Source organism: Emydura macquarii, unplaced genomic scaffold, assembly GCF_026122565.2.
Source record: "Emydura macquarii macquarii isolate MOO-44397 ecotype Brisbane River unplaced genomic scaffold, CSIRO-AGI_Emac_v2 contig_2531, whole genome shotgun sequence".
In the NCBI taxonomy this organism is placed as follows: domain Eukaryota; kingdom Metazoa; phylum Chordata; order Testudines; family Chelidae; genus Emydura; species Emydura macquarii.
In genome coordinates, this window is record NW_027132668.1 from 6,264,011 (window position 1) to 6,287,674 (window position 23,664).

Genomic DNA, 23,664 nt, shown 5'->3' on the forward strand with positions numbered 1-23,664 from the left:
GACCAGCTTCTGAAACATGGAAAACATGGAAAGACGCAGAAGATTGGAAAGCACATGCAAGTAGGACACTAGACCATATTTTTTAAATGATTTGGTCTCAAATTAGTAATGCCAGCTACAAATCTATTCACATGCAACACTGCATAACATGATTCGTTTGCATTAGAAAGCTTAGATCATAAAATTGGGATAGTGCTTCTATAAAAAACAAACCATTGCCAGCACAACTAATAAATGGCTATTTAAACAGATTGAGATATTTATTTCAAAACACTTCAGAAGTTACATTAAATGGTGGTTGATAAGTAAACATAGCATATCAAAATTACTTTCAAAAGGTTATAATATACATATATTCATTGAATACTTCTGTACTACAGCATTCATATTATGAATGAAAACTGTTTATGGCATAGACATTTTCTTTGGTACAGTGCACTTAAGCGTATGTGATTTAACCACATGCACGTAAAGTATAAGTGCATATCAACACAGCTGCTTAATAGAAATATCCATTATTTTATATTAATGTAACAGTAACTTACAATACTTGTGCATATTGACCATATACTTAAAAATACTGTTCTTCTATAACTTGTAGTAGTAATGGTTATTTTCCAAATTCTTGTTTGGTAAGAAATACAGAAAAAGCAAAAGCATAGGAAACCATAGTTTATTTGTATAATTTTTAACATTTGCTTGCCATAATCCTCTGTATTACATAAAGCTGGAACTGAAACAGAAAAACCAATACATTAGTAAGTACAGAGAAAGTGGAAAACATTATACACAAGAATTATTCATAATGGTACAGTTAACAAGCTTGTTTTCAATAAATCCATTTTCATGTACAATTCTTACAGATGAAGAAATCAAGGGAAAAGAAAGTTATTTATAAGATGCAATTTTGATAAGGTAAAGTAGAAACAGAATAGAAATAGAATACTGATGTATACAAGAAAAAAAGTCAAGCCTGGTCTCTCTTCAGCATTCATGGGAATGTGTGTGCCTATAACTTCTAAAATTACTCATAGCAGCTGGCCAGTGACACGCAGCTGTGTATCAGATCAAAACTGAACTTTCAGTTTCAAGAAGACTGACACAAACAACAAAAGAGTTATTTACAGTTAAGTTGTAATCCACGATCAAGTTTAAAAAATTAATTTTTTCAGTTTGTTCTTTTTGTCACACTCAAAGTTGAAGCATATTTTGTTTGCATCAATTCTTTGTGAAAACACATTTGTTTTAATGGTTATTTGGGTTAAATGGTTAATTTATAGCACTCCTGAAACTTCACAACTTTTTCAATTTTTCACAAGACAAAAGCTAACTGGCTCCAAAAGTGAAATGATGTAGTACATGTTCAGGATACAGCACAATTGTATGACCAAGTTACAAATTCCTGAAAATAATTGTTTGTAACTTACATGATGATACAATTACAACTATGGCAGAACAACTGGTTCCTCAGTGGAGAGGAGGTTCTGGAGGATTGCAAGCCAATGAGTGTCATTGACCCAGCAATGATTATTGTTTAGTATTGGCAAAGATCCATATTGGCTTCACTCTTTACTAGAAAATAGCATAGGATACAGTGATAAGACAAATAACGAGAGAAGAAATGCAAGAAAAAAGTAATACTATGAAGATATAAAAATTTATATTTTCTACAACTTTTGAAAACTAACACATACCCTAAACTCATATAACTCGACAATTGCATCCAATTGCTATTTCTGGAATTCCCTGTGAGAGATTCTGTCCCTTTCTAACTTCTCCCTCTCACTCTGTTCCTGCACGTTCACAATTTCATGATCTCTGACATCAAAGCACAGGAGTTCAAGCCGAAAACCTGGATCCCTTATTGAAAAAAAGAACTCTCATAGAACATACAGCAGCTCTTCAGTTCAGTCAAAACAGCTAAGTTATCTGAGCCAACAACTCAAGCATCATGATTTTTCATACTTTTATTATCCTCCTATACAAGATCTCATATTTATACTGTTAATTAAAAATGACTGACGTTTGGTTATGGCTAAATAACTCTTTGAAATGTGAAGACTTTTTTTTCCTATTGATATCCCAGACAGACTGCTAATATTAGCACTTACTTTTTACGGTCCTTGTCTTTTTTCAAACTAATGCTAGGTGTAGATGCAAATCCCTGTCCTTGAAGTAACTCAGTGGCCATTTTCCTTTTATTGAATGCAATCATATCATCTTCCAGGAGTTTTCTTTTTTCCTCCAGCTTCATCCTCTCTTCTTGATGAAGTCGCTTAAGATGTTCAAATTTAGCCTGTAGCTGTTAACCAAAGCACAAAAATTGCATTTCCAATTAGTGACACAAGGTGGCAGCCTTGCCATAGGAAAATACTCACTAATACTCAGTAAGTAAACTAAGATACATCAATAACTTGCATTTTGTTACCATTGCAGATTTCTTACATATCTTGAGCGCTTAAAAAAAGTACATTGCTTCATAAATCAAACAAAGGGGCACCATAATCCTGTTAAGAAAACTTAAAGTAAAGAACATTTCAGAGTACGATCACATATTTATAGGTATTTGCATTTAAGAAAAATGCTTAAATCTTTTTTTTTTTTTTTTGCAAACAACTTTTTAAAAAAAGGCATTTAGACATGCCTACGGATTTTAATTCATATTAAAAATTAACAAGGAGACACATGGGACAGCAATTCTTTTCCACAGCTAACAGAAACTAAACAAGCACCAAACCTTCCCATTCTGGATGGTTGACTACTGCATGTAACAATGCTGGAGCCCCATAAATAGCAGGAAATAAACTGGACACTAGATTTGCATCAGAAAATATCTTCTATGGATCAAAAATTGAGGCATCCTCACGTAAAATTTCTGAAACTGAAAAGAGGGCCACCTTCATGACTCAACAGAGGAGTATCCCAAGCATCAATGATGTTAGTAAAGAAAAACAATGGCTTGATATAAACTGGAGTGGTGGAGCTCTGATATTGTAACCTCTGAGAAAAGGAGAAGATTAGTACTGCATTTGAGAGTTAGGAATTGTTGGGCACAATATCTAAGACTTCCACCTCCCTCAAACTGGATGGTCAGAAAGCCTATGTATGTATGTATGTATGTATGTATGTATGTATGTATGTATATGTAGCCCAGAGTCCATGACGAAAATTTGAGTGGGAAAAAAATATCTGTTGTATCACAAGAGTTACTTATCAGCAAGAATTGTTCTCTGAAGAAATATCTTATTTAGTCTTTGGAGGTGTGCATAGATATAGATCCAAATGAATCACTGCATGCTCAAAAGCTCTACTGAAGCTGTCCATACTGACTGCCACACTTGGGAGATTAACAGTTAGTGACCCTGTAGAAGATGGGTCTGAAGAGCAGTATTTAGAAGTGACTAAGACACAGGGCATCAGATTCAGAATTCAAGTACAGAGAGTAATGCTGCATAAAGAGCTCCATATACCAGTGTAAGAGAGATAAAGTAGGTGAGGTAATATCTTTTATTGGACCAACTTGTTAATGGACGGTACAAGTCTCTGAGCTACACAAAGCTCTTCTTCACATCTGGGGAAGGAAGAAGAATGTCTGAGAGCTTGTCTACACTTGCAGGTGCACCACTGCAGCTGCGCTGCTGTAGCCCTTAGTGAAGGCACTACCTATGCTGATGGGAAAGCTTCTCCCATTAGCTCCAAAAGCTGGAGGAGGAGTCTACACCAGGAAGTAGGTCAGTAATCACTAGGGGTATGCTGTCAGTGGTTTTTTGTTTTTTCTTACCTGTATTTTGAAGCATGTTCTCCTAGGGTATTTCGATGGCCCTTTCAAGAATGCAATCTACTTCTCTGGTGGAATGTCCTGGTTAGTGAAGGTGGTTTTTAAGCGCATTTAGGTGTGAAACCTGGACTTTCCCTGCGGTATGAGAAAGCCTGGAAGTGGATAACACATTTTTTGGTGTGCCTGTGGTGGTTACTGGATCTGTGGTGGTAAGTGTGGTGATCCATGCGTTTCTTGAATAGACATATTTATAGGATTCCACTGTTTAAGCTAATCATGTCCAGGAAGTTGATGTTGGTGTGAGAGTGTTCTATGTAGAGTCTGATCGATGGGTGGCAGTTTTTGAAGTTGTGATGAAAAGCTATAAGGGAGTTCAGGTCTTTTGTCCAGATGACAAAAATATTATCAATGCATCTCAGGTATATCACTAGTTTGATAGTACATTTTTTTTTTTTTTTTTTTTTTTTTTTTTTTTTTTTAAGAAACTCTTCCTTGAAGTGGCCTATGAAGAGGCTGGCAGAGTGGGGAGACATCCTAGTACCCATGGCCATTTCCATAGTTTGTACGAAGTGTTTGTTATTAAATGTAAACTCAAAGCAGCACCAGACCCTGCCAGAACAAAAGATGCAAAATCTGCAGACATATCTCCACTCCCCCCCATAACATACCTTTCAAGATCCATGGGTTCTACACATGCTTATCACCACATGTGGTGTACCTCATCCAGTGCATCAAATGCCTCAACAATCACTATGCTTTCAAAAGAGCTCACACAGAAATGATAAAGAAACACCATATCACTATGGGTGAACACTTCAAAAAGTGATCACTTCATATCTGATTTTTCAATACTTGTTCTCAAAGCAAACCTGCACAACACCTTTAGAAGGAGACCATGGGAACTTAAATTCATAACACTGCTACACACCAAAAAAAACATTGATTTGACACTGCTTTTGTGGCTTATTACAATAATTTGTAACACACCACATTGCCTGCTACCCTTAATTGCCCACTTCATTTACTCTCTTCTGCTTAGCAATCTGTCCCAACTTGTATTTAGCTCAGACATTCTACTTCCTTTCCCAGACATGAAGAGCAGCTCTGTGTAGCATGAAAGCTTGTACTTTTCACCGACAGAAGTTGATCCAACAAGATTATCTCAACTACCTTGTCTCCCTCATATCATGGGACCGACACACTGCAAACTACCTTGCATATGTCAGAGAAGCAAAATGCAAAGGCATATTGTAGAAGCAGCCTTAAACATAGCTAATGTACCCTTAAACTCAATAGTGGCTGAACACAATCAATTATTCATATCCTGATCTGCTTGGGCAATCTTATGCTGGGAAGAAGTTTATGCTTCTAATCTTATCCCCACACATCACAAGTAACACAGAAGAACTTGTGGATTAATTTCATCCTATTTAGAAAATAAAATTAAGATCCTCTTTACATTCAAAGTCTGGAGCTGAATTCCTTTCAAATGCATCTTCAGCACAGAGAAAAATACAAGATTAATGACCTAACTGAGATGGAAATCAGAAACCACTTTAAGACAGGATTTGAGGTAAACATATAGGACCATCTTATGAATGTTGAATAAGGAGGCTGGAGGCAAGAAAATCATTTTGCCAGCACTGCTTGATGCCTCAGATCTCAAGAGATCCATCTATTTCGTTTCTTTATTAAGTAAGGATCTAGAAGCTCCAGTCTAGATTTCTCATTGGCTACCACCACTACCATAGAGAGCCTGGGATTGGGTGAAAGAAAAAAGATACTACTACTACTCAGGAATTTGATACATAGGGTATGCCTGCTTTATGGAGGTAGGAATTAAAGCTTGGTTTAAATCAAAAGTCCCTAGCCATCTCCAGAGTACTCTTTTTTATGGGGATAACCACACATTCAACTGTTTGGGCTGAAGAATATTGAAAACCTGCAGGATTTCCACCAAAATCTTGCAATTTCTTTTGATTCATTTAAAAGATATACCTAGATACCACTGCAATGATGGGCTTATAACTAACATAAGGAGAATATGTACTAGTTTAGTCTGCATCCACCAGCCCCTCCCAATGCACCAAACAAACTGTCCTCTTTTTTTTTTTTTTTTTTTTTTTTTTTGAAAGAACTCCAAAATTTAGCCCCTCCCCATCCAACTCATTTTACTGCAACAATGACTCCCACTTTAATTCCACCAATAATGTCTCAATCACCTGCTTCTGCAACAAGCACTTTCGTGCTTCTTCCCACACTAGCCTTCATGTATGGAAAATGATCCCAGTCAAAATCTGTAGTCACAACCTTATCTTCCTTCAGCTCCCTCAACAAAACTCACTGCCACCATAATGCATACAAAAAAACTGCAATCTGATAATGGCTAGGCCCTTGTGAGCTGCGATCATTACTCCAGAAGGACTAAGAAATGTGCTGACCATTATGTTACACTGTCTCTACACCATTCCAGTCCAAGGCCACTTGTTTCTCTTCTCCATCTCTCTAGTCCTTTAAACTGTGGAGCACGATACTGTCATTTACTATATTTCTGTACATTGTTTAGCACAATAGAACTCAATCTAGTTGTGTCGTTTAGGTTCTAGTGCTATACAAAATTTAATAAATTAATATGTATGATAGTAGTATTGATTTTGCTAAAATGTTCCAAACACCAATGAATTAAAAAGAAAACAGAGGCATACTTGCCTCTCGCTCAGCTTCTTTCAATATTGCTTCTTTCTCCTTGACTCTCTGTACAAACATCTGTCTCATCTCCTCCTCCTTCCGCTGCAATTCACCAAAGAACTCATGCCTCTTAGCTTCATAGGTCTCCTGTAGACTGAAGTCCAAAGAATTTAAAGTCTCTTATCATATTGTTTGTAAGGTAAGGAAATATAAAGGAAGAATGTGAATACATTTGGCAGATTGATTTGTTGAAGTATTCAGCTCATGTACAAATCTCTCAAATGTCTCATACACAAGTAATAAGCAACCTTATATAGAAGTAACTAGTCCCTACACCTTTATAGATTTTGATCTAGGTAAACATGCATGGGTAGATTAAAAAAAACAAACTGACAAGAAGCCCTTGACTGATCTGTTTTGAATCACTTCAAATTACAGCAGTTTAGGACTGTTACAATTCTTGAAACATGGAATGAGAACATTCTCCAAATTGCAAGATTTACAGTTTACAAGAAAAGGAGATGACAGGACACTCAAGATGTTAGAAAAGGATAGAAGTTCTCTCATATTTGGACAGACTAATCAATGAAAATTTAGAGTCTTGAAATGTTTCATCTGAGATGCTACCTTACACATTACAGCTGCTAAATTGATTTATGTTCCTGTGAAAAAGCTATCGTTGGGGAAATAAGGGAAGTATGAAGGCTCAAACTGAATGAAAGGAAATAATGTGACCCATAAACAAAATACACAGGATTCATTATGTGATTTCAAAACTGAATATCTGTGAAAGCCATATGGACATAGGTGATATCTGGTTTAACAAGTACTTTGATATACCCAAAATAGGCTTATTTCTTGAAATGTCTGAATTTCCTTGACAAAAAAACCTGTTAGTACAGTTTAAAAAAATTAGTTTCTTCACAGAAGCTAACACATTTGAAGCTCTTACCATACTGATTTCTGAAATGGTTAAGAGGGTAAAAAAATAGTTCAGGCCACCAAGCAAACACCTGGACACAGAACACAGAAGTGGGGGAACAGCAGCAAAACTGTGAATCAGTTCATCTTGTTTTATTCCTGTACCTACACCTCACTTCCCATATTAAAAAAAGGATAACTTACCTAGTTTTGAGAAATGTTTTGTCACACTTGGATGGAAAATGCCTTTTTTTTTTTTAAATGGATCTGAGTAAATGTTTTGTAAGACAACAAATTCTACGATAACTGAGTTTATGGGTCAGATCCTCAGCTGGTGTAGATTGGTGTAATTCCATTTATTTTACACCAGCTGAGGATCTGGCCCTGTCTCTTCCAGGAAATAATAAAAGAACCCTCAAGGTATAGACGATGGAACCTCTCTCTTCTGCTGTTACACATGTGCCCGGTTGGCCTTTTCCAATATTATTCTCTTTTCTAGCTACCAACCTGGCATCTTTCCTCACCTATCAAGAGCAAGGTTCATAGCTTCCTGCCAGGCTGCTGAAATACTGCATCGACATCTTTTTATTCATTAATTTATGTTCTTCCTTTTTGGCACATTAACAGATTTAAATCCTGTTCAGCTGTTACCACTCAAATTAATCTTCAGTATAAAAAGTTCTGAACCAGGAAAACTGAGAACTTGCTGATTTAGATGTTACAATACACTGAAATGGTTTCACCTCTAGTTATTTGTACTTAATTCTATGACAGTAGCAGAAAAGCTTCCCAATCCTAAATGTCTACTCATTTTGAGTCAACATATAATAGGGAGAAGAGCATTACCCACTTGAAAAGGTGCGCACAGGCTTAAAATTTAATCAGATTGTTACAGTAATTTGCTTTTCCTTCCTCATCCTACAGATTCAGGTGTTCTAATGTCACATTTTAAGTTTCTGAAGAGACTTCTTAGCTAACTAGCTGGTGAAATAGCTTACTTCAAGCCCAAGTATGACATCAACAGTGTTGATATTCTATTCACTCCACTTTCTTTCATCCTTCTATGAAATTCTTGCTTTTGAATGCTATGACTATTAAATCAGAAGTAACTACTTCACTACCTTTTTTCCTCCACTCATTCATCAGCACTTTGTTGCTTACTGTCTCACTGACTAGTAGGCGGTGGAACTGCAACATCCTTTCAGTGGGGTAATGGCAGAAGGGGTTGATTCTCCTCTTCTTACTCTAAGCCTCTCTCCAATTCAAGAGATTGACATCACTGGTAAATTAACCAGCCACTGTGACAACACTACTTTCCTTCTTCTTCTCCTCCCCCATATGTGGTACAAGGATTGTGACAGAAATAAGTTACCATATCTCAGTACTGTACATTTTTATAACCAAATGAACAGCCCGTATTTTTTTTTAAAAAGTGATGGTAGTAACATTCTCAAGTCCCGAAGTATAAAACAACTTCATAAAGGAAAGGGGTGTTGGGAAGATAAATTAATTGATATTTGTGAGATCCTATGAAATCACCCCTATCTGTGTAGTATAAGTTCCTAGATAGATAGATAGATTGTTGTTGTCAGGCAGTTGGGGTATTTTTTTTAAGAGCATATTAAAAGTATCATATATAAGATTAGTCATCACTTGAATAGCTCGGGTTCAGTGCTGGAATGGTGAAAGGTTACCAACTCAATAGTTTTATGAGACAAGAACACCATAGGTCACTTCTTTAAAAATAAAAATCAGCACCACAAGATCTTAATGCAAAAGCTGTCGCCATCTTTATTCAAATTAAAAGAAATGGAGAAATTAAGGCACCTTTCCTAAAAATTCATTCATTCAGATATACTTTGAAAATTATATTTATAGGAATAGTTCTTCAGAGAAACATGATGGCTAAAAGGGTACGCATCACTAAAGTTCACACAAAGAAGTCTGCCTTGAGGATACCAGATAATCAGACACTTATAAAAGCACTGTTTTTGTTCTTTTCTCAGTTTGTTTCTAAAATATCGTATTGTTTTGTAAATCACAATGACAAAAACAGAACATGCAATAACTTCAACCCTTCTGACAATGTTTAAAATCAGCAGCACAATGATTTAAAAAGTGCTTCATTTTAAGAGTGGTTTATATTTCATCAAAGTTTAAGTTGGCACTATACATCTTTAATGTAATTGTGTATATTGTGGTCAGTTAAGTGTTTTTCAAAATGTACACGAAACTGGCTCTGACATGCTTCACATAATTCACTCTAGTTTTTACATGAAAATCTAATAAATGGATATTACTACCCTTTCTGCAAGAAAGGCTGGGGGGGGGTTGTGATAAAAGCATTTATGTAAAAATAAGGTCAATAATTTTTAAATATCTTACTAAAACACTAGATACTTCACTATAGCACTACTACTACCTACCTTTCTACAGAAGCGTAGCTGTGAGATATAGACTTTTTGCTATCTGTGAAACCCTTTAGTAGGGGGACCCTAAAAACAAAGGTGTAAATCAATCAAGTTCTGCTCATGTTCAACAAGCTTAATTTAAGCAGGCTAGTAGGACATAATATTTCATATTTTGTGTTACTCATCTCAAAGTTCAAATTTACAAGTTGATAAAAATGTAAGGAGAGTGGTTCAAATAATCTATCTTAAGAGTGATTCAAATAACTTACCCCTCAGATATATTCCATTAATAAAACCCTCCATTTGACAGAAAAGCTTTAGAATTCTTCAGTAACAAAAGCCAACATCAATTAAGGCACTACAGTTATAAACTCTGAGGATGATGGCAAGGTGTTTTCATGAGAGTTCTTTGACTCAGACTTACTATCCCAGAGGTTTCCTAAACTAAAGTTGACATTAACGGACTTTCAGAATGTAGAACTAGGCCTGCCTGCTTACCTAGGCATTTACCCAAATGAAGGCTTGAACAAGAGGCAACCCATATCTAAATGGCTGGTTAAAGATAGGGTTTAATGGCTGTCTTTTTTTGTGTTTAATCTTTATACATGCATGCAACATCACATTTTACACAAAAGATGGGAAACAGGATGTTGGACTGGATGGATCACAGGCCTGATTCACTATAGGAATTCCTATCTATGATAGCGGCCAGCACCAGATACTTTAGGAGAATCTGCAAAAAACCCCACAGTAGCAGCAGATACTGTCATGGTGGCCAGACTCTCATCCTAATCCCTAGTAGTTAGCGATTGGTTTAAGCCCTGACACAAGGTTTTATATTCCTTCCAACACTTTTTTAAAAGCACGATCTATAACTCTATCAGTCGTTTTCAACCTTTTTTCATTTGCGGACCCTTAAAAAATATTTCAAACAGAGGTGCAGCCCCATTTTGAAATCCTAGACATAGTCTGCAGGCCCATAGAGGTCCATGGATCAGAGGCTGAAAACCACTGCTCTATCTGAATAGCAAAAATATCCAAACATCCATACCCTCTTTGAACCTCACTAATTTCTGACCTCCAAGACATCCTGTTATAATGATTTCCACCATTGTGCAAAAAACTTAATTTTATCCGTTTTGATTTTGCTGCCTCTCAGTTCCATTTAATTTCTCCTTGTTCTTTTGTTATGGCCTAGGACTACGGAATATATCCACCTTCTCTATACTTTTATCATGTCCCTTTCTATTGATCTTTTTACGGTATAGAATACCAATCTTTCTTCACATGAGAAAAGAAGGTTACTCACCTAGTGCAGTAACTGACGTTCTTTGAGATTTGTGTCCCTGCGGGTGCTCCACTTTCGGGGTTATCGAGTCCCGCATCCTTGATCAGAGATCTTTGCAACTGCACTCGTTTGGGTTGCACGTACATAGCTCCCGTCTCACGGTGCCATTGGTGTGTCTCCTGGCACGTGCGACCCAACCCCCTCTGTTCCTTCTCTACCGCAGAGTCCCGGTCTAGAACTCTGAAGTAGAGGGGAGGAGTGTGGGTAATGGAGCACCCATAGGGGGACACATCTCGAAGAATGTCAGTTACTGCACTAGGTGAGTAACCTTCTGTGCTTTTTCAAGTGATGTCCCTGTGGGTGCTCCATTTTAGGTGACTATAAAGCAATGCCCTAAGTTTGGTGGAGGGACTTCAGTGTTAATAGTTCTGGACAGATGAGAGTACAGTTAGACCTACTGCAGCATCCCTAATAGATGCATAATCAATTGCATAATGTCTTGTGAAAGTATGTGCGGAGGCCCATGTCACTGCCTCGCATATGACAATGACAGAAACATTATTCAGGAACGCTACTGAGATGGATATTGAGTGAACTCTAGTTCCAGTGGGAGCTTGTAGGTTTTTCTGCGTATAGCATAGTTGGATACATTCTGTTATCCATTTGGATAGGCTTTGGATAGATATGGCTTTGCTCTTCATGTGTTCTGCCACTGAAACAAAAAGCTTATCTGATCTTCTAAATGTTTTCGTTCTCTCTGGCTAAAATGCTACTGCCCTTCTGACATCCAGAGTATGGAGTGCGGCTTCCTGTGCATTATTACGCAGTTTCAGGTAAAAGGTAAGTAAATGAATAGGTTGGTTAATATGGAAGTCTGACACTATTTTCGGTAAGAATTTTGGGTGAGATCTAAGACTGATCTTATCCTTATGGAATATCGTGTACGGTGGGTGGGCCATGAGTGCGCTAATCTCCCTAACACGTCAGGCTGATGTGATGGCAACTAAAAATGACAATTTCATCAACATACGGAGTAGTGGACATGTTGCTAAGGGCTCGAATGGTGTTCTAGTACTGGCCTTTAGTACTAGGTTTAGGTCCCATGGTATTGTGGGGGCACATATGACTGGAAATACTCTCTGTAGTCCCGCCAGGAACCATTTTACGATCGGGTGAGTGAATCCCATTGTGTAATTGATCTTGTTGTGGAAAACAGTAATTGCTGCTAGATGAACCTTTAAGGAGCTAATTGATAGACCTGATTTTTTAAATTCTAGGATATATTCTAAGATAACCAGTATGGATGAGGATGTCACCAAGTTTTTTCTGTCTCTGCACCATTTTTGCAAATAAGTTTTTCTAGTTAGTTTACTACTAAATAGTATCTGTCTAACTTGTTCCAAGCCATTCTAATTCATCAGAACAGAACCAGTCAGGAACCATTCCATTAGATGTAGCTTCTGTATCTCAGGGTGATAAATCTGACCGCCATTCTGGGAAAGGAGATTGTGTCTTGGGGGAGCGTGATTGGCTTGTATGTTGGTTCTCAGATCTCCTGAATGTGTCATGTCTGCCTGGGCCATTATCATTATCACTGTCTCCTTGTCGACCCTGATTTTTGTGGATGGTCTTGGGTATCATTGGTATGGGTGGGAAAGCGTACAGAAGTCCCTTGCTCCAGTTGAGTAAGAAGGCATAGCCCATTGATCCTGGTCCCAGTCCCATCCTCGAGCAGAAAAGATGACATTTGTGGTTTTATTTTGTGGCAAAGAGGTCGACTGTTGGGCCCAACTGACGAATAATGTTTTTCAGGACCTCGTTGTTCAGCTCCCATTCGTGAGTCTGTGCAGAGTGTCTGCTGAGGCTGTGCACGGTGGTGTTCTGTTTTCCAGGTAGGTATGTTTCTAATATGTTGATGTTGTGCTCTATGCACCAGTTCCATAGTCTTATTGATTTCCTGCATAGGGAGTGGGATTTTGCTCCTATCTGACAGCTGATATAAAACATGCACACTATGTTGTTTGTCATTATTGACCTGTCTCTTATGATTGGCAGAAAATGACAACAGGCATTGCACACCGCCTGGAGTTCTAAGATGTTTAGACTGGTTTCGGTTCTTGATCACCTTCCCTATATTGTGTGGTTGTGCAGATGCACTCCTCACCCTAGAAGTGATGCATCTGTTGTAATCATAATTGATGGTGGAGACCTGTGAGAATTGGATCATATTGTTTTCTTGGGTCCACCACAGTAGGGGATCTTTGCCCTTGTTTGGCATCGTCAACACTTTGTTTAGACTGTGTCTGTTTGGTCTGGAGACTGAAGCGAGCCATCTCTGGAGGCATCGCATATGTAGTCAGACGTGCTGGACCATGAATGTCATGGCTGCCATGCATCCCAGAAGCTCTAAAGCAATGTGTGCTGTTAGTGTTGGACTGTTTCTTACTAGTAGTATTAGGTCTGTAATGGCCTTAAATCTGGGCATTGGTAATGATGCCCTGGCTATTATTGCGTTCAAGTCTGTTCCTATGAACTCCAACTGCTGTGTTGGGTTCAAAGTGGACTTTTCATTGTTTATCCTGAGTCCTAGTTTTTGAAACTGTGTTACGGTTGGGCCTGTAGCTTGTCTGGCCAGGGTTTGACTGGTTGTCTATTAGTCTTGGTATGGGAAGATTGTGATTCTGTCTCCTCGGATGTGCCGTAACTACTGCGAGAACTTTGGAGAAAACCCTTGGTGCCATAGACAGGTCAAATGGCAGTATTTTGTATTGGTAATGGTTTCCAGACAGTGAATCTTAGGAAACATCTGTGTGCGGGGTGGATAGTAATATAAAAATAAGCATCCTAAAGGTCAAGGACTGAGAACCAGTCCCCTTCTCAGCACTGCCAGTATTATGGTGGATAGTGTGACCATCTTGAATTTTTGTCACCTCAAGAATTGGTTTAATGCTCTCAGATCTAGAATGGGTTTCCATCCTCTGTTCTTTTTCTGTACTACAAAGTAGTGGGAATAGAACCCCTTCCATCTGTGTTGCAAAGGTACATACTCTATTGCCCCTATTTGTAGGAGATGATCTATTTCCTGATGGAGTATGTGTACGTAAGATTGGTCCCTGAAGAGGGAGTGGGTAAAAGGGATGGATATGAATGGGACAGTGTATCCCAATTTGGTGATTTCTGACCATTTATGGTGGAATTTTCAGAGGCAGAGTTTTAAGTGTTTGGTCAATGATGGTGGCACTGTTTGATGAGTGGGGTCTCGCAGACCCTTGACCAAATTCTCAAAACTGCTATTTGGATGATGCTGTTTGAGAGGCCAAAGGTGTTTGCTGTGGCTGTCTGCATCTCTGTTTCACTCTTGGTGGTTCATACTGTCTGTATTGTGAATGAAAAGGATTATCTGTGGGTATATGATTGGAATCTATATTGCTTCCTCTCTGTTCCAGGTGTATATGCCCAGGGTTTGCAACGTTGCCATAAAACCTTTCACAGAGTGCAGGACTTCATCTGTCTTTTCTGCAAAAAGTTGAGCTTTATCAAATAGAAGATCTTCCATTTTCGTTTGTAGCTCCCTGGGAAGACCCGCTGAGTGGAGCCAAGAAGTCCTGCGCATAACCATGGCCATGGCTGTTGTTCTGGCCACTGTATCAGCTACGTCTAGAGAAGCCTGTAGTGATGTTCTAGCTACAAGTTGTTCTTCAGTAAGTAATGACTTAAATTGTTCTCTGGTACGTCATTTGTGAATTGTGATAATTTTTCGTAAATGCTGTGGTCACAGTTGGAAAGTATTGTAAGTATTGAATTACAGAGCCTTAAAGTGGAAGATGAATAAACATTTCCACTTAACAGATCAAGTCTCTTTCAGTCTTTATCTTGTAGTGTTGACTTATAATTTGTCTGCTTACCCCTTTGGTTTGCAGTGTCAATGATTAATGAATTTGGAGATGGATGGGTGAATAAGAACTCCATCTCCTTGGCAGGGTTATAGTATTTCCTATCATTTCTTTTATTAGTAGGGGGAATGGTGGCCGGTGTCTGCCATATGGCATTAGCCGGTTCCATCAATGCTTCAACCATGGAAAGCACAATTTTTGACAATGTTGCTGTATGTAGAATTTTTAGCAACTTATGTTGTGACTCTGTGACCTCTTCCAGGGCAATCTCTAGGTCTTGTGAGACCCTTCTGAAAAGGTCATTAAATTGTTTAGGGTCATCTACCGATGTAGACGTGGGGGGAATTATGATTTCATCTGGTGAGGACGATGAGTCGTGTGGGAGGAGATGTTTCCTGCTCCGTGCTTGTTTCCTCTACCTGTGGTTCTTCCACTATCTTGGTTTATGCTGCTGGGGTGAGTGCCTACATGATCTCGCACTGCTTGTATGGGAGCTGGGCGGTCTGTTGTATGCCTTAGAGTAGGCTGACCAGGCATCCCAATTGTGCCATCACGTGGTATGGCATAGGAGGTCCGAGCCACGGGGGACTGTACCAGGGATATACCCTGGTTTCCCTGCAAGGCATATATTCAGGTTCCTCTAAAGCTTCTCAGCCAAGTATTTTTAAAAAACCCCAGAAAAGCCCAAAATTGGAGCTATCAATTTCCTTGGCTGGGAAGCTTGAGAAATAGACATGTTGTAAATGTAGTAAAATAAAGAATAAAAAAGATTAACTTCAATTTGAGAATGTAAACAAACATCCATTTTACAAGTTGTATGTATCTTTTCCTATCTATAAAACTAGTCGTGTTGTTTTCCAAAGTTCCTGTGAAATTCAGTTTTCTTCCACCAGAGGATAACCACCACCTAAGGGAAGTACATGATACAAGTAGTATACTAGTAGATTTCTGGATTTTTAAACTGCAGCTTGCAAATCTACTCAATCATTTATTTTCTTCAAACAGCTACCATATGTTCTCTCTCTCAACCTCTCCTCTTCTCCACCTATTAACTTTAAATTCTGAATCTTTCAACAACTTGATTTCCAGACTGATAACAGGTTGGCTATTCCGAGGGCTAGTAAACTGAGTTCTAAACACATGACCAAATCAATTATGTTTGACTTTAGGTGGTGAACCATATACCCATCAAAAGTGTTAGATGATAAATTCTAGTTTCTAACACTGTATACCATACATTTCTGTTTAGACTAATGTTTGTTTAGTATACATCACTTCAGTTAGTAGTACCCTTTCAGATAGGGCCTCACATGTGATTCAGCTGCTCTCTCTTTTCTTACATGGATTCTTTTACAAGGCACATGTATAAGATTTATTGGATAGATGTCCTTAAATCAGATAAATTACAATCTAAATTACAACCAGTTCCTTTTAAATCCACTGGAGATTAGGATATAGTGGTTTGGTAGAATTACATTATAAACAAAAAAAAGTCTGGAATGCAGCTACAAAACACAAATAACCTTTCTTATTACTAAGCAAGCTAACAGAGGACATTAGATTCAGAGGATTGCTATGTTTATTGGCCTACTTAACCATGGAACATTGTTCTCTTTGCTCTCCATTCCTATTTCCTCTTACACCCATTTGTACCTTAAAGTAGGTTTCTAAATTTTCAATTTGGAGTAGGGACCATTTCTTTCCAGGTTTTCTGAGCGGAGCTAGCATGCTTTTGGGCACAATAATAATTCCGCTGCCTTATACTCAATGGACTCTTACCACCATAGTTTTTCATACTAGACAGTTTATGAACACCAAATTATGGTTCTCTCTGCTATGACCTCCATCAACTGTTCTGACAATACAAGATCTATTACTGTTGCCTTGCAAAAGAAAGTTTTGAACTAAAAGCTACAGTACTACTTGCATTCAAAACTAATAATCATTAATTAGTGGCAACTATATGAGGATATGTATCATCAAATCATCAAAATGGCATACGTGCAACACCACAAAGCTCTTGATGTAGCAAAGCCAGTATATTATTCAAATATGGCAAAATTTTCCTACTTTACTCTGAGCGAGAAACCCGTTGCAGATTATCAAATTTTGCAAGTGAACAATTATAAAAAGTCAGATCCTTAGATCTACTTTGTTCATTTATTGAGTAGAATTTAGTTTTAATTATTTGCAGTAATATCTTACACTGCTAACTAGTAGTAAACGAACTATGGTATATTTTGTAAGAATGTTGAAGTTTTCATAATTTAACAATTCACTTTGCAAATACCTTTTAACTGAGAAGTGGCCAACATGGTCATTTTTCTGAAAAATGACTGGGTTTGCAGATTAATAAAGTGGGAATTATTGAGGTTTTACTGTATTGTCCCAGTGAGGCATTGCCTCCCTTTTCCCCATATTACTGATGGATTTAAACCCAATTAGTAGACTTTCTATAGTTTATTCTATGATTTGTGTAGTAGTTCCATCAAATATCTTATGGATAATGTTACATTATTGGGCTGGCTGCATATCAAATGAATCCTCTGATTTCTCTCTTCTCTTTATTAAGTTATGTAAATTTTCCTCCAGAGACACCAAGTGCTTTCTCTTTTAGGCATAAGTGAAATGCTCATTGTGCTACAGAGCTCAGGGAGAATTGCATGCACTTAAGCTACAGATCATGTTTGCCTATTTTTGTCCCAATAAATCAGTTAATTCCTCTTTTTCATTCTTTTACTGGACCCATTACCCGCCTTAAAAAGCAACGGTGCCTTCAATAGTTGTGGCTATGCACATCTAATTCATCTGCTGCAACAGAGTATGCTTGATATCAGTCACAGTTCTCAGTAGGCTAGCTATTCAATAGTCCCCAAATACAGCTACACAACAATGGCAGTTACAGCTTTCTCTAATTCTGATTTCTTGTCAAAGAATCCAATTCCAATCAACATCCAGAGAGTAGAGTGTTAAAACATATAGGTATAATGCTGCAACTTTAGGTCTACAAACAATTTAAAGTGTAAAGCAGCCTGGAGCTTTAGTTTAGATGCTATATGCATTTTGTTGAAGAAATTGCAGCTATAGGAACACCAAATCTTTATTAGTGTGTAGTTCAACGTTAAGAAGAGGTAGAAAGTGCTGCAGTGAACACATTTATGATACCAACGATGCCCATTTCCAATAGCAGTTGAAACTAGATTCGCCAGTTGCAATATAGTGGTGTCACTGAACTTATCTCTCTTAATGCTAGCTAAGATTTTTTTTTTTTTTTGATATTTACATGACTGAAGGAAAAATTACTGAACTGTCAGTGCATTTAAAGCCTGATTTAAAGCCCACTGAAGTAAAAGCAAATGGAAAGACTTCCACTGATTTCAGTGGGCTTTAAATCTGAAGCCTACTTTTCTACTTATGGAAAGCTCATATGCTTCTTGTTAGCTTTGGTCAAGAATGATCTAATTCACTACACAGTGTCCTGATTGAGGGACAAGTCATGATTATCAAATGAACTATTCTATACATGTACAGTTACATTCAGATTTCTCTCATGGTAGTTGATGTTCTACACTACCACCTGGTTGCTAGGGAGGTTTTCTGAAGTCTTTAGATTTTTTGGAAAGCACTCTCATAACCAGCATGATCATGTGCCAAATGAGCTTACTTACCAATAAAATGCTAAGAACAGGTATTTATTTAATTAATGCTTAAAAAAAAGATGTTATCGTAAACATTAACATTTTGCAGTTCATATCTGTTGCTACAACTTTGTAGCTTCTTCATGGACATAAAGATGAAAGCTGAGAATTTATGCAACAAGAAGAAAATATTCTAACATTATTTAGAAAATGTGTGACTTTTTCGTAGTAGTGACAACTGGGTAAAGATGGCCAGATATAAAAATATCAGAACGATGAGTCAGAGCATTAAAAATATTTTTAGTTACAGAATATTTTGTTGTTTTTTATGTATATTCGAGGCCAGAGTTGGCCACCATAACCACACAGCAGTAATTTGGCACTTCACATATTTCCTCCCTCTTAGAATTTGACTATTAATTTTAGACTGGAAGGAGAGAAAGACTCCTGAATTGCCAATTTTTTTCTGGAAGAATTCTAACATACAGTGTGCATGTACAAGTGAAACAGTCATACAAGTAGAAAGAGAACATCACAAAGAAAAAAGGTCAAAGTCAGAAAAGATAGCAAAATGGGGAAATAGGAATTATGAGGACTTGCTGTGGAAAATGGGATTATACAAAAAAGCCTATTTACAAGTAAACTTTTTTTTTTTGCTTTCATAAGAACTTTTAGAATCCCTCATTAATTTTATGACAGTGTTTAGAGATTTTCTGTGGCATCAATAAATTTGTAATCTTTATGGATCAAGAAATGTTAAAAGTAGTGTTAGTGATTTTATAGGATTGAAATTATTTCTTCAATTATTTCTGACCTTGGAGTTCAACCACACTACTACTTCTGCATCAGATTTTAACAACAGATGAGACAAAACAGCAAAGTTGTAAGTATAAGAAAAAGCAAGGTTATGTTGGAATTAATTTCAAAGGCAAAAGAAAAAGCCAAGAGAATAGTGCACGTATATGTAGAAGAACATGGGCTGCCAACTATGGTTTTGCACGAAATAAGTCAAAATCCTCAATTTTGGAACAAAGCATCAGTGATTTTTGAGAAACACAGAAATAGTCTGTGCTCTTCTAACACAGTCACATCACACATATGGTATATGGTGATGACTAGATAAAAATATTATGATTTCCTTCAGACAGTATCATTTGTTTCCAGTGGTGGATTTAATATAATTTTTCATTCTTTCCCTCAGACTATGGAGGATCAGGGATCATGATGAAAAGGAGTGAATGAACTCTTTCAACATTCAAGAAAAAGGATCAGCCCCTTACCTGACTGGTTTGTTCTCAGGGCCAGTGTCCCTGAAGCCCATCTCTTCCAGTTTGCAGCGTCTGTACAACTCATAATGCCGGGTGTGAGTCTGTTCTCTCAGGTCTTCCATATTTGTGCAAATAAGCATCTCACGAAGCTTTACAAAGTCACAGTGGTTCTCATTTTCCACTATTCAGGTATATAATAATAGTGATGTTGATCCAGGATAGTCAAACAATTACATTGTAGAACAGTATTTTGAATAACATTGGTATTTTTTATTCAATTGGCTGATTAAGTTTTTTGGGGGTAAAATGTCCTTTGTTTCTTTTACCCAGATACTACTTCATGATTTGTTATACATAATCCAAGCATTGACTATTAACATTGTTGATCAGGCTCCAGTATTTTTTTTTTCATGCCTCCCTATTTGAATCTACAAAAGAAATTACATTCTTTCTCCTCTTTTCTGATATAATACCTCTTTAACATTTGTTAGTGCCAAAAGCACCTTTGCAATGCAGTAACGTAACTAATCACCACATCCAGGATCTGATGGCCTGATTTTCAGAGATGCTCAGTACTCATAAATCTCATTGATATTGATGGGACTTGGAGGATCAGGCCATGAATTTTTTGGATGAGTTAGCCTACCAATTCACCATCAATAGCCAGCATCGGCCCACTTAATATCAAAACAAATATTTCAGCAACGTGAGTGGGTTTTATAATGAAAACAACATTCATATACTTATGAAAAATACTTTTCAAAATTCAGATTTTACCTTGTACAATGCCCCAAGGGTACTGTCGAGCTTTCACCATTTTGTTTCCAACTTTCATTTCCTCCATACTCCCCACTACAGCAAATGGTAAATGTCCCTGTAAAAGCAATTCAATCTTACCTCCCAATATGCTGACATATGAAGTGGAAAATAACACTTGAAAATTAAATCAGAGAAACAAACATACATTTGAGGGACAAACAAACACCTTATAACCACAAGTCAGCTTCATACTGAGAATCCATTTAAAAAGAGCTATAGTTAGTCAAATCCTGGCCTGATGGTGCACTAAGGCATAGTTTCTCAACCTGTGGTACATGTACCCCTAGGGATACGTGAGAGACAGGCAGGGAGTACCCGGGGAAAAACAGAGTGAAGGGGAGGTGGGCGGCAGCAGCCCACTTCCCGCCCAGTCACAGCTCCCAGCTGGGAAGTGAGTGGCAGCCCCCAGCTTCTGGTGGAGGTGGGCAGCAGCCCCCCCTCTTCTCGCCCAGTCACAGCTCCCAGCTGGGAGGCAGGAAGCAGCCACTAGCTTCTGGGGGAGGTGGGCAGCACCCCCGTGCTTTCCGCCGAGTCCCAGCTCCCACGTGGAAGCCTGGTGGGAGCCTCGTGTGCCTCATGAGCTGGGCTCGCAGGTGGGTGGCAGCCATCTGCACCCCAGCTCCGAGCCAAGGGACAGCCTCCAGCTCCCCAGCTTGAAGATGGGCAGCAGCCGCCTGCCCATATCCCTGGGTCCCAGCCGGCACGGAAGCTTCCTCTGCCCCATCTCTGATTCGGTGGCAGTTGCCCACCTCCTGGGCTGGCAGCCAGGTGGCAGCCTCCCTCCCTGGCTCAAAGCGAATGCCCAGAAAACTTGTCAATTTCACTGCTCTAGCTGAATAGTGAAACTGACAACTATGACAGCCCCCGATTTCACCAGTTACCCTCTTTTCTTGACTCTCTTTCTCTCTGACCCTCCTTCCGTCTCTCTCTCTCATCCCTTTCTCCTCCCAAATCTATGGCAAAAAAATGTGGCGCAGCACTTTATATTCCCCAGCATTAGCATGCCGCTCAAAGCCTCCTAGTTTTGGCTAACATCACCTCTAGCCCAGGTACATACTTGAGTTGCGCACCCCGATGTAAAGGTAGTAACCTTACCCACACTAGATCTGACATCTGTCATATCACAGCCTTATATACTCAGCCCTTCTTCCAACATTAGTCTGTAAATATACAATCCCGTGGAAAATTGAGTGTTGGGGTACTTATTAACATTTTCAAAAGTTAGGGGGTACTTGCTACTTAAAAGGTTGAAAAACACTGCACTAAGGGACTTTGGAGCTTCAACTGTCACAAGGACTTCTGGTTCTCAAATCCAATACAGTCCTCATAGACTGCTACAATAAATGGGAGTTTGAGGTAGTTGTCCCACATGCATCAAGTTCTATTGGAAAAAGCCAGCAGATACAGCATCTATCTATCTGGGATATAGCCTTCCTCAAAGTAAAACAGGTATCTCTTTTCTGCATCCACCAATGACAGACATGAGGCCATCACAGGAAGTGCAGGGCTTCAGGCCTGAGGTCTTGTTCATGCCACAAGCTCAGCCATGAGGCAAGAAATATTGCCTCAACACTGAATGACTGGTCCACAACTAAACCTGAAGAAAAAATACTGTTAACCAGGAAGAATTCTATTAGAGTAGACAAAGCTTTCCACAAAACTAGGAATTCTTTTCTGTCAGAAGGATCCATGACAGGGTATCAGACATTACAGCATTACGACTTCCTGACACAAGTGATAAAGTGCAATCAATTGGTGGTTTGGGCTGCACACCTAATGGCACTGCTTGTCAAACATCTTGACCAGCACATACAAAATCCATATACGCCAAACAGCAGGATCACCCACAGACAGTACTTTAAGAAGAAAAACGTAACTTCCACTCCAATTTAATTTAAAGTGATGAATATCACTAACCAATAGAACAGTGATTCTCAATCCAAGGCCTGTGGGCCAGTTGCGGCCCAATCAGCACACAGCTGCAGCCCATGTGACATCCTTAGAGCCATACAGGTAGTATATATATATATTATGTGGATGCGACTCACAAACACAGAGAGCTGCATATGCGGCCCCCAGGAGTAAATAGGTTGAGAACCACTGCAATAGAAGAACAGGAGGATTTGGCTGGGGGAGGGGACCCAGACCAGATGAGTGTGTCTAAATTTTTCTTAAGAAGCCTATAAGAAGACTATTGTAAATATCAAACTTATTACAAATACAAAACACTATTGCCTCAAGAAGAACACATAAGAAAACACATGAACAACAGTGGTAAAGAGGATACTTTGATGTATGCAACATACTTACATTCATGGTGGCATTAATTTTAGAAATGGTTTCATCATCTGTTGGAAACTGGTATATCTGGACTCCATTACTAACCAATTCACTCATGAGTTTAATCTTAAACTTCTGTAGCTCAGTTTTAGAAATGGTGTCTGCTTTGGCTATGACTGGTATAATGTTCACCTGTTAAATGATATAAATTACATGACGTGTAAATGCTTTGTTCTCGATCCTGTAAATTTTATGTGTTAAAATATTTAGTGGTTTCCCATAAAGCCTGAACTAGTTAATTTCTAACATTCTTTCCACTGATTCTTATGTGAATAGTTTCATTCAAAAGCTAACAAACTGGAAATGCACTCAGTGTTTGTTTATTATTATAGTCAATGCTTAGAACATCATAGTAAAACAGTAATATATTACCACCAAAACTGAGCTGATCAGAGAACAAAAGTGAGCAGAGGAAAGGTATTCTAATCCTATTAGAAAGAAAGCAAAACCCCAACATCATTCAAAAATATCCATAAGGAAAAGAACAGCAACAAACTCAAAGCTATCAGTTACCACAATATATATAATTTTACAAAGATACTAAATCCAAAGTTAAGAAAACATATTAATACTGTGTACTCCAGCTATTTCTCTATGCCTACAAAATAGCAAATTTGCTG

At 38.2% G+C, this 23,664-nt stretch overlaps 1 protein-coding gene across 4 annotated transcripts in view; it reads right to left on the bottom strand.

Annotated features, from left to right (window-relative positions):
* Positions 1-237: 237 nt before the first annotated feature.
* Positions 238-23,664, bottom strand: part of SEPTIN10 (septin 10) — a 43,284-nt gene continuing 19,857 nt past the window's right edge. The window contains exons 5-11 of one of the 4 annotated variants that reach the window (XM_067563628.1): positions 23,015-23,176; positions 20,663-20,759; positions 19,898-20,066; positions 9,814-9,882; positions 6,488-6,620; positions 2,112-2,302; positions 238-733 (exon numbers count right to left, since the gene is read on the bottom strand). In XM_067563628.1, the coding sequence (XP_067419729.1) occupies positions 718-733; positions 2,112-2,302; positions 6,488-6,620; positions 9,814-9,882; positions 19,898-20,066; positions 20,663-20,759; positions 23,015-23,176 (837 nt within the window). In that variant the 3' untranslated portion in view covers positions 238-717. The other 3 variants (XM_067563631.1, XM_067563629.1, XM_067563630.1) reach the window with 3 other exon arrangements.